The 13048-nt window shown below is 33.1% G+C and overlaps 1 protein-coding gene across 1 annotated transcript; it reads left to right on the forward strand.

Moving 5' to 3' along the window:
* The first annotated feature begins 226 nt into the window (after positions 1-226).
* Positions 227-2363, forward strand: LOC138347387 (uncharacterized). The gene is made up of 4 exons (XM_069295686.1): positions 227-377; positions 512-1108; positions 1265-1376; positions 1469-2363. The coding sequence occupies exons 1-4, from the start codon at positions 227-229 to the stop codon at positions 2361-2363; spliced, it is 1755 nt and encodes a 584-aa protein (XP_069151787.1).
* Positions 2364-13048: the final 10685 nt, after the last annotated feature.

Consider the following 13048-nt stretch of genomic DNA (forward strand, 5'->3'; position numbering starts at 1 on the left):
AATTATTATGGGATTCTGGGGTTGAAACATATGATGCTTCCAGAAATGAAACAAATGCGGGCAGCTCTTATGTGGACAATAAGTGATTTTCCTGCATATGCTATGTTATCTGGTTGGAGTACAAAAAGGAAAGTTTGCTTGCCCTTGTTGTAACTATGACACTAATTCTCGCTATCTTAAACATAGTCGGAAAATGTGCTATATGAATCATCATGTTTTTCTACCGATGGATCATCCATGGAGATCAAACAAAAGACCATTCAATGGAAAAACTGAATTTAGGCCTCCTCCAGCTCCTTTAAAGGGAATTGATGTTCTTAATAGCTTACGTGATTTTGAAAATGTGTTTGGAAAGAAGAAAAAGAGATCAAATGATAGTCCATGGAAAAAAAGGTCATTTTTTTTGAATTACATTACTGGCAGCACAACTTGTTACGTCACAACCTTGATGGAATGCACATAGAGAAGAACATAGTTGATAGCATACTTGGAACTCTTTTGGATATTTCAGGAAAAACAAAGGATCATGCAAAAGCACGATATGATTTGAAAGATATGAGAATTAGGAAGAACCTTCATCCACAAGATACAGAAGATAGTAAGAGAACAAAGTTTACAAAGGCATGCTTCTCAATGACAAATGGAGAGAAATCCATCTTTTGTGGAGTTTTAAAGACAGCCAAGCTACCTGATGGTAGTGCCTCCAATATATCTAGGTGTGTGCACTTGGATGAAAAAAAGGTGTCTAATTATAAAACCCATGATGCTCATTTCATGTTACATTACTTGCTTCCAATACCAATTAAAAGCATTCTTCCTGATCATGTGGCTATTCCTTTGATTCGTCTAAGTTCCTTCTTCCTTCGTTTGTGCCAAAAAGTAATCACATTGGAGGAACTGGATTGCTTAGAAGTAGAGATCATAGAAACAGTAAAGCAGTTGGGGCGAATTTTTCCTCCTTCATTTTTTGATATCATGATTCATTTGCCTATTCATTTGGTGAATGAAGTGATATTAGGCGGCCCAGTGCAAAATCGATGGATGTATTCCACTGAAAGAGAAATGGGTACATTCAAATCATACATTCGCAATAGGCGTTTTCCAGAAGGTTGCATAGCAAAGACACGAGTGGGAATAGATTGCATGAATTTATTCTCAAAATATCTGCATCGGGGTGTGCATACCAGATTTAATAGGAGAGCATGAAACAATGATGAATGTGACCCAAGTGACGCAGAACCTGTGAGTTTGTTTTCTAACAAAGGAGTTCCTTTAGGAGCAAAGAAAACTGATCCAATCATTTTAGATGACAAGTCACTAAGTCAGGCACATGCATACTTATTGGGAAATTGTGACGATGTTCAAGAATATATTAGGTACCTTAATTTGAATATAGCATTCCTTTTGTATAATTAATTTTTATCTTATTTAATATATTATTTTAACAAATATAGTAAATGTTTTGTAGAGAGCATGAGCAAGAGGTTAATAAGCAGTCACGAAGATCTAAATGGAGAAAAGCCAAGAATCATTGTCAAAACTTCTCTCAATGGTTTGAAACTTGTGCTTTGCAAGAGGATGTGCCTGATTTGATAAAACAATTGTCTAGAGAACCAAATTCTATTGCAAAAAGATATTCTGGGTATCTCATAAATGGATATAGATTCCATGTTAGGCAGCGTGATGCAAGGCGTAAAACACAAAATAGTGGTGTTACACTAATTGCCTCAACTATAAGCTTTGCGAGCTCAAAGGATAAAAATTCGATTGCTGCAGATTTGACTTATTATGGTAGAATAGTTGATATTGTTGAATTAAACTATTACAGCCATTTTAAGGTTGTTTTATTTAAGTGTGATTGGTATGAGGTTGAAAAAGATGTTTATGGCCTTAGTTATGTCTATTTTAACAAGAGATGCTCTCAAGAAGAGCCTTTTGTGCTTGCATATCAAGTACACCAATGCTTCTATGTGCAAGATCCATATGATCAATATAAACATTATGTTATGAAGACTGTTCCAAGAGACTTTTTTAACATGGGTGATGAAGTTGAATCTAATCTCCCACAAAGTTATGAAAATGAGCCATCTGAACATTCGAAGGGTCCATCTATACCAAAAGATAATGGTGAAGTACTCTTAACAACGACTGATTTACCAGAAACAATCACTGATGTGCCTGTGGAGGAATTTGTCAATCAACAACTTGAAATCGAGTATGAAGAGGAGTTTGAAGATGAGTTCGAAGATGAGTCTAAAAATGAGTATGAAGATGATTTTTCAGATGCGTTTGAAGACAAGTCTGAAAATGAGTATGAAGATGAGTCTGATGATGAAGTCGAGTCTGAAGAAGAGTCTGAATAAGACACACCATGAGTTTCATTATTGTTGTGATGATCATATAGTGCTCACTCACTGTTTTTGTAATATAATAGTTTTTTTTGGTAAAATACATTAATATATCTAATATGTGGAATGTAATATGTTGCCTTCTTATCAGATTATTATTTTATTGAGGAACCTATACTTCTAGCTGATTTTTGCTTGATTTGGTTGTTTGTTATTTATATACTTTCTGGTTTCATTTTATTATCAGGCAGTTGGCATTAGAGGCATTCAACTCTGTAGTTTGAAGTTGCTTCTGGATTGGTCGTTGTCCCGAGTTTGTCGCTCCGAGAGAGGTACAACTCTTTACCTTTTATCAATTTAAGTAATAAGAAGCTCTCCAGTTTTTAAATGTGGATGCAGCCAACGACCTCTGTTTGTATAAGTTATCCATCTGTGAACCTTATATAAAAAATACATTGCTGCTACTTCTTTCACTTAAACAATTTTATTATTTTGTAGGTTTACTTACTATTGGGAAAAAAATTGAAGAGATTTAAACAAAGCAAAAACAATGAATCAATCAACAATGCTAAAGAAAAAGGGTTTGAATCCAAACAAATCTCAAAGTCCATTGAAGAATCTGGATGCTGATATGCAATGCCGATCAAGTGCTGAATTGGCCAACAAATTCAAGATTAAGAGAACAACTTGCAAATGAACACAATGATAAAGCTAAGAAAGAGCAGGCACCAATATCACATAAAAGAAAGAATTTTGAGGATTTCATTCCACAACAAGGAAAGAGTAAATTGCTTGGGCACAAATCAGTCATTCAATCGTCTTCAAGGGAAGAGCTTAGAACCTCACGTATGATTGCAGGGAAAGGACAAACTAAACAGAGGTTATTTCAATTTGAAGAGTCCATTCAAGATAATGGAACTAAACTTCCTATGAATAATTCTAGGTTCCATATGTCATTCAATAAAGATGTTACTACTTCAGCACATGCAAATGGAACAACACTAGGTATTGGAGAGGCACGACATGATATTCTTGATCTACCGAATTGCAAACAGGTAAAGAGAAGCCGGTCATACCAGCTAGTACTCTTGATCAGTTTCTAAAAGATCAAGGGATACACAAAGATGATGAAACAAAACGTGACAACAACACAACAAGTGATGTCGAATTTTTGCATACTCCTATTATTAATGAACATAACAAAGGATTGGATGATCGTATGGAACAAGAAAAGGAAATTGACATTGATTGTTAAACAAAAGGTATGTTTTAAACCTTGTAATATTTAGAACTCATTATTAAAGAAATATCTTATTTCATGTCTGTTACATCAATCTAGAGATGTCGAAGACAAAAAAAGTTCGAGGACATACAACATGCAAGGATATTCATGCAAGAAATTTGGAAGAAAGAAAGGAGGTGACATTTGATAAAGGACAAGCGGTGGGACCAACTAATAAGATAGTGTCACAATTAAGCAACTTTATAGGAACAATTGCAAGAATCCTAGATTCATTAGCTTGATGTACACTAGTTGGCATGTGGTGCCAAAGGATACTAAAAAGCGCATGCGGGAATACGTCAATGTAAAAACAACCACTCTTGAGAATTCATATTTTCTTTTACTTACTGAAACTAAATATATTTTATTTTGCATAGTCCAAATTTCTACTTCCAGTAGAAGAAAAGAAGTGGGTGATGACTAATCTTTGTGATGCTTGGAGGCGACACAAGCAAAAAATTAAAAAGAATTTTTTTGATAAAAACAGTACCCTTGAGGATATGCTAGCAAAATGTCCTGATGGCATTCCACATAATCAATTCCGCCAGTTTATCGAGTATTGGAAACACCCAACTGTTCAAGTAAGGTTAAAATGGTGCATTTCCACTCATCGACTAATTATGTGTCATATCTATTCTTTTTATACACATCAATTCAATTATCTCTGTGTTTTTAACAATAGGCTATATGCGAGATGAATTCTCAAAACAGGAAAAAACAAAAGTGGAGGCATCGAATGAGACCTATTAATTTTGCTAGAGTACGCGTGGCATTGGTAATACTTAGCTGACATTTCATACAAAATTTGATTTTTATTTTTTTGTACTTTATAAGTACTTACTGATTTTTAAAAATTTCTTTTGGTATAATCTGTAGCGTGCAGCCAAAGACAACAACGAAGAACCATCAAAGCCTGAAATATTTATTGCAACTCGTACCAAAACGGGAAAGGAAATCCAGGCTGATACCCAAGTTGCAATAGTAAGTTTTTCAAAGAGGATTACTAGTGAACTTTATTCAGACTTAACATTTATATTGTGGGGAGTTTGACTACATTAAATTTTAATCACGTATGCCTTCTTCTTCTTTTTCTTCTTGTGCAAGTTCGAGGAGATATCAATTATTTGTCGACATTGTTTAATTATTTTTTACGAAAAGTTTTCATAATGTTTTAATGCTTGATCACTATCATAGGATTGGAAATGAAATAGTACTTAAAATTCACTATGAATGCCAAGTTTATTCAATAGGTTGAACTTCAAAATCGCCAAAATTCTGGGGAAACAGCTGATGATGCATTTAGGGTAGTGTTTAGAAAGGAGCAGCCTGGTCGAGTTAGGTGCTATGGTAGATCAGTGACAACAAGTTCTTTGAAGAAAGATGAGGAAATTAACAATCTAAAATAAAAGCATACCGATGAAATCACTTCTCTAAAGGAAGAATTGAGAGAAGAAATGCGACATTTATTCACTCAATTGCTGCAAAACAACCCTGGATTGAATTTTCAAGATATAACAGGGTGTGTTAGATCTAACCTTGGTTAGTGCACAAGCTGTAAGAGGCACAAATCTTCCATATTCTTCGGGGTCAGCTCAAGATTCGATTCTTCAAAAGGTATTTTGTATTTCAAATTCTCTGTTAATAGTGTGAATATTGTTTTTCTTCTAGTTTAGTTGGTGTTCTCGGTAATGAAATTCAAAACTAATTTTTACTTGTCTAAGTTTAGTCCACCAATTTATAACTGTTAAGAATGTTTTTGTTTTTGGTTTAAGCATTCGAATCGTTAGTTGAATAACTGTTCTTTTAGTATTGTGCAATTGAGGAGTCTGTGGCTAACACATTATGTTTTATGGCAGATGCCAATGGTGTTCAATTAAAAAATGATGACACTATTTTCTACCTTTAGCTTCTGAATCCAGCTCACTGTAAAGGATATTGTAGCTGGTCTTTTAATGGTCTGTCTGCACCTTTATGAAGCTATTGCTATTTTATTAATATTGGTGTCTGTTAGCTAGGTGGTTGTGGTTGTTAGTATTAATGTGCTGCAGCCTGTGATTAAAATGTCTACATGCTAGACAATTATAATACTATTGTTATTAGTATAGAGTTTAATGGTTTGCAAACCTTTACCTTTGTAGGGTAGAGAAACCATCTAGAGCTTGACCATTAATAGAAGATCTTGTGGGTAGGTTTATTATGTTTGATAGATCCTTAATGGTTACTTCTCTGAACTTCATGACGAACCTGCAGGACGGACCGTCACAGACTAGACGGACCGTCATGGACTCCGTAACCCCACACTTAGTCAGACTTCCCTATCTTCCTTCAGCAGCTGCACTATGCTACCAACTACGGACCCTCACATACACGACGGTCCGTCGAGGGTCTTCATTCCAAAACACTAAAACTCTTGGAATATGGGTACTGGGATTACTTCTCTGAACTTCATGACGAACCTGTAGGATGGACCGTCACAGACTCGACGGACTGTCGTGGTCTCCGTAACCCCGCACTTAGTCAGACTTCCCCATCCTCCTTCAGCAGCTACACTATGCTGTAGTTCTTTGAAAATATCATGACATGTTGTTATGTATTGATTTTTGTGGACACTTCTAAACTTATAATTTTATTTTAAATGTGCAGGAAAATGCAGGTAATTGAATTTGAATTTGGCCAGAAGTAAACTCGATCCATTGTGGCAAAAGATGAAGAAATTTTTGTATTGTTGTCATATATGTTTGAATGACACTTTTGGGTTTTTGGAACTTGTTGATATTAAAGATCTTTAAGCAATCACTTTCTATGTTTTGGTTGTACATGAAATATTTCTCGAAGTTTACTTGAAATATTTAGCTTCAATCTAATGATTAATTAGTTCATTTTGTGTTTTAGGTCACTTGTATGTATGTAAAATATTATATATATATATATATATATATATTTGTGCTACATGTAGGCTTATAAATGTTGAAGTTACACTTTGTAAGTGTTGCTCTAGGTAGATAAAAAGTTACACTTTGAAAGTGTTGCTCTAGCTGACATACAAAGTAACACCTTATAAGTGTTGCAATAGATGAGATATAAAGTTACACTTTGTAAGTGTTGCTCTAGATGAGATATAAACTCAACACTTTATAAGTGTTACTATAGATGAGATATAAAGTAACAATTTATAAGTGTTGCTATAGCTGACATATAAAGTAACACCTTATAAGTGTTGCAATAGATGAGATATAAAGTTACACTTTATAAATGTTGCAATAGATGACCAATAAAAGGCAACACTTTTTAAGTGTGGCCAATAAATCTGAAAAGGCAACGCTTTTATGTGTAGTCTACCAAAAAATAGGTGTTGCTAATGCACGTTTTCAAAGCGTGCCCTTATACCTATTTGGCTACGCTTTATAAGTGTTGCCAAAGATGGCAACATTTAAAAAGTGTTTCCCAATGTCAAAGGTTGCGCTTCTTTTGAGCAGCCCCTAAAAAGTGTTGCTGAATGTCCAAAAGTGTAGCCTTTTATCAAAGGCCACACTTTTTGCTAGTTTAGGCTACACTTACGTGGTGTTGCTGTAGGCCGAAAATGGTGTAGTGTAAGTGAAATATTGTTTGTTTCCTTTTACTTGATTAAAAGTTGTAAGTCATCAATTTTTATATGTCAAACTCAAGAAAGTGAAAGAATAATTGAAGATGGGGGAGACAAATGGGAGGGGACCAATTGAGAATGCACAATAATACTAAGAAGATAAAGCAATCAAGTATCAATGCCCACCACCAGCAGTCATAAGATAGTACAGTACGTACTAGCTATCCCTTTGTATACAAAGGTTGTATTTCGTGGAGTTCAGGACTAGTTTGCACATGGCAAAGCTTTGGGTATTTGGTGTGGTTCTAGTCATGGAGTCCACATGCTGAAAATATGTCGTATTAGGCATGTTGTATTAGGCAAACTCAATCCTAAAAGTAGTTAATTTTTAAGAAGAGGACTATTTTATTTCATTTAAAGACACCAACGACTCATTCACAATCAATGTGATTCTCTAACTTACTCTAACGCCCGCATATCTAGACTGTCCATTGGAGCATGAATAATAATATAAGGGTATAAATAGGGAAAGACTTGGCTCCAGTACCCATTGATTTTCACTCAACTCCAAAAGCTAGCTAATTTAATCTATACAAGAAACCAATAGTCCATTTCAAATCAATGAAAAACCCTAACTACTTCAAAACTATCTTGCACACCCATATTCTCAATTGTGGTGTGGATAATGTAACATAAGGTCCGAATAGAAATAGATTTGTCTTGATACCATAGAAAAATATGATAGTTGTTTTTAACTCAACTTTACAATACTTAGTTTGTGAGGAGAAAATTTGTCTTATTTTCATTACAAAAAATATGATATATAGCTACGAAATTATTAGTTGTGATATCAAATTTGTCACTAATTATTCACTTTTGGTGATAAAATTTACTTTTTGTGTTTAAAAATATGAGACACATACTTTTAGTGACGAAACATAAAAATTCATAACAAAGTTTTGTCCACTAAAGTTTCCCACCAAAAAATTAAATGGCAACATTTGTTAAGTAGTGTTAGTCACGAATTTGAAGTTATCGGTGACACATTATTTCACCACTAATAGTACGACATCAAATTCATCACTAATTATTCGCTTTTAATAACGAAATATGAAAATCCATAGCAAAATTTTGTCCACTAAAGTTTTCCACCAAAAAATTAATTGGCGTCATTTGTTAAGTAGTGTTAGTCACAAATTTAAAGTTATCGGTGACACATTATTTCGTCACTAATAATGTATCTAATTCATGACAAAAAACTTTTTCTTATAATTTATTAAATTATGGACACTAAAAAATTTCATCTAAAAAAATATGTTGTTACAATATCGACAAATTAGAGTTCGTAGTTAAATATTATAAATTTTAGGTATGAAAATTTAAATTTAATTATGACATTTATTTTGTCACTGTTAATATAAATAATCATGACAAATATTTTATTGTCTCTAATCAATCTGTGATTTAGTGACAACAAAAATATTGTCACAAAATATGTAAAGTATTAAATAGCGACGACTTAAAATTTTTAGTAAATAATTCAACTATCTGCTACGTAAAAAATTCATAACTAAATATAATTTTTTTGCTACAATTATTTATAATTCATATAGGGGGAATCAACAACCCGTCCCAACCAATATGTGGTTTTTGATTTTTCAAAATGCCAAAATGGCATATACACTTATCAGTCACTTAAAAGATAACTACATGTTACTATAACATAAAATGAGATTAATAACTTGAAAAAATTTGAATATCATGTGTTGTAACATGATATAAGGCATATAAACACATTTGACCTATCGAGTACACCTAAAGTCTGAGAATTCTATCACCATCATTCCACCCCCTCCTTCCCCTTCATCTATTCTTTTCATATTATTTAGCCCCATGTACTAGGTGATGGTCCTATCACCTCTTAATATCCCATTCACTTTGGTAAAAAGAAAAAGTTAGAAGCATATCATATTTATACACGTGTCCAAATATACTATTACTATAACAAAAATAATTTTTAGCAGTATTAAATATTGACATTAATAAAGAGCGCGATAATCTTTATCGGCATTTGTTAAGTGTCATGAGAACCAGTGTCGCTAAAGACTTTAGGGACATATACAAAGAGTGTCAATTGCCATTAAAAATATATATTTAACGACAATTAAGAATTAATTGCCGTTAATAATCGTTCTAGTTTGTAGTGTATAGGCAAAAGGGAAGGATTTTCATATCTTGTTTGATTGAAATTTTTCTGATTCAAATTGTTCTTACTTCGTTGTCTCTCAAGTTTCACACAATACAAATACTAAGTCAAAATTATGGGCAATATTCCACACACCTCTTATATATGATTCAAAGAACAATATCAATATAAAAAGGATTGAAAAATTCATGTTCCATTAAAGTATAATCTAATCGGTAATAAAGTAAAAAAATTCAACCACCACAAAAAGGTTGAGACTTCAGAGACGATAAGGTCGATTTTGGATCTGAAAACATAAAACAAGACATTAAACCCCCTCTTATTTTATCTAATATAAGCGTGTTTATGCACTATGATATGTTTTAACTTGTTTTTTTTTTAAGTGAAGTTAATATGAAATACTATTTAGTTTTGTTATTTAGAGTTGATACATCCTTCATTATAGAAGTGGTTCATATTATCGTTGTCGTTAAAAAATAGCTTACATATAGGCACGCACTTAAAAATGGCTCACATATACCTTTTATCTAAGGAAGTGAAAAAATTAAATTTAAATTTAATTTTTATTTTTCTAAAAAAAACCATATATATCATTATTATTTGAGAAATATTATAACTAATTATTTTTGGGCATATTCTAATTTATTTTTTTGCATGGGTAAAATAGTTGGGGTATATATGATAACTTTTATAAGAAAGTGAAAAATATAAATTTAACCATCAAAATAATAATTTCTAATTAGTCGTTGAATTTAAAAAAGGCCAATAAAAAACAATGTGTATCAGAAGTATCAAATATACTACTACATAAATAACTTTTGTTAATTAAAAAAACTTAAAAACAATTTAAAATTAATTTTTCACTTTCGTTTTAGGAAAATGGTGTGAGCCAATCGTTTAACGATACATGTATAAGTCACTTTTATAGTGGAGGTATATCTGACGGTTCTCCCTTTTTTAATAGGTAATCAATAAAAGGGATAACTACTACAGAAAAAAAAAGTTCGTTTCACTTCCGTTAAAAGAAACGAGTATAAATGAGTCATTTATGTAATAATAAAAGTATATATAAGTCACATTAATAACAAGGATATATTAGCTTTAACCGACAAAATTAAGGGGTATATCATTTCTCCACTTTTTAATAGGTAATCAGTAAAATGAATAAATAATAGAGAAAAAAAAAGTTGAAAGAGGTGATAGAACCTTTACATAGTTGTAAAAATGTGTCTTTATTTCTTATCCCTTATAAGTTATAATAACTAGTTAAAATACTTTGATAGTATATATAAAGAATACTTACCATAATTAGTGATTGAAGCCCTTACTCAATAATTGATCCATATGAGGAGTCAAAAATTATAGGTGCTTTGTTTGGTTCTGTGGTCCATTTAACTTTTATGGACAACAAACAGCTAGTTATGCCCAATTATACACTTGATTTAGACATTTCATTGCAGAAATTGGAGCCAATGCTTTGAATTTTTCTAACATAAGGAAATGACTAATGCAACATATTACTCTAATTTGGTTAACATAAAGGGAAAAGCTGATGGTACATTACACTAATTTAGATACTTCTTATTACTTATTAGGAGGTTTTTCAAATATACAGCTAATAGCATTGACTTTTGAGTGTTGGCTTTTAATAAGCACTCAACCAATTTACATTATTTTCCTAAAGTGCATTACATTTTATTTACTAGAAATGTAGCAAATTAGCAAGATTTGTTTGTTCTTTTTTTTTGTGTTCTGGTGCTCCCTTGATCTATCACAATAGTAGCAGAGACACCCTTGAGTAAGGAATGTCACACGATCATACTGAATAAAATCATACTTCTAAGCACAAGTAAATTAAATAGGACAAGTTCATTCATGAGATTGACAATAATTATCATTTCATACTCATCCCTTCTTCCACTCCCTAACCACATATGGTTCAAGTATTACTAGCGAAACAGTTAGCATGCCCATATAACATAACTGAGAAACAATTAAACCATCACCTACCTCTAATTAAGTCTGTAATACTCTATTGAACTTGAGTTTTCCTTTTGTTATGACACCTAACTTGTTCTTCGTTTACAACCATCAATACAACACACAATCAGACAGAAATGACATAAATACACTTGAATTATATCCTAATCGAAAACCCCAAGTCAATTTCATGATATTCTCGCCCCAACCTAGGTTTTCCCACCATTACGTCAAACCAAACCCTCCCCCCATGTCACTAGAATGGATTCTAAGGCATAGTAATCGAATTATCAATCCAGGGGAGTAATTTACTTCCCTTTACGGATGATTTCAATGGAAAACTGGTGAAAACTACCCTACGTCATCTTTGCACTTCCCCAAAACGTTCTTGAATGATAATGGGCAGTTTTGGGGAGTTTTCTGCATTTTTAGCAACTTACTCGGCCGCCATGGCGGCCCAATCTCACTTTTGTACCATACTATAGAGGAAATTAATTTCTCCCCTCGTGGCGGCATGTCAACAACTATAGAAGCTTGCATGAGATAAAACCTCAAAAATCCTCCAAATTTTTTTGCATTCATCAACACACCTTCAAACTGTGACACACCTTCAAATCATGATGTTTCAAACCAACCCCTTCAGGCCAAGTACGATGTCCTTGTAAATAATTTTCTCAGATTTCCCTAGATCTCGTCTTCCTCAAATTTTGCCCAATTCTAGCCTAACTTGGAATTTCTAACTCTTTGAACCAAAAGATTTCTCATTGTATTTCTTTTACAAATAGCTCACCCATAATAACAAAAAAGTTTGTTACAGTTTATATAGATTTATCCATTGTTTGTCCTCGAACTATCAAACAAGAAAAGATAAGCTAAATCAAGAAGAAAGAAGTATTTGAATCCTCAAACAAAAGTGAGGGTACTTGTCTCGCATGTCTCGCTCGATTTTCCAAGTGGATTCCTCAATTGGACGATGCTTTCGTTGGACTTTTAGGGATCTAATTTCTTTTATCCTCAACTTTCGAATATCCTGATCATGAATAACAACTGACTCCTCTTCATACTGAAGATCCTTATTATCGCAATTGAATCTCATTGATTATGTACTCCCAATCCCTATGGTATCTCTTCAGAATGGAATGCTGGATGGACTCTGGACAAGTTTGACGACAATGTAAGTCTATAAGCTACCGGCTCCACACCTTCAATAATCTCATAGTGATCGATACATTGAGGCCCTTCTTGCAAAACCCCATCACTCATTTCATGGGTAATACTTTCAACAGGACTTGCTCATAAACCTGGAATTTCATGTCGCAGACCTTGCAATCTGGATACTTATTTAGTCTACTCTGGGTTGTCAATAGATTGGTCTAAATATTCCTCACTTTTTATTGAGCTTCTTTTACCAAGTGAACTCCTCAAAGTTTCACATCACTTTCCTAAAACCACCCTATAAACGATCTTCAGCCTTTTTAATAAAGTGCTCCGAATGGGAAATATCGATTGGCTTGATATGTGTTATAAAAAAAAATTCACACAATAGTAAGAACTAATTCCAATGGCCCCCTAAATCAATTACATTGGTTCTTAGCATGTCCCCCTAGACCTGTATTGTCCTCTCCAACTAATCATTTGATTGAGGATGA

The sequence above is a fragment of the Solanum lycopersicum genome, chromosome 3 (assembly GCF_036512215.1).
Source record: "Solanum lycopersicum chromosome 3, SLM_r2.1".
Classification (NCBI taxonomy): Eukaryota; Viridiplantae; Streptophyta; class Magnoliopsida; order Solanales; family Solanaceae; genus Solanum; species Solanum lycopersicum.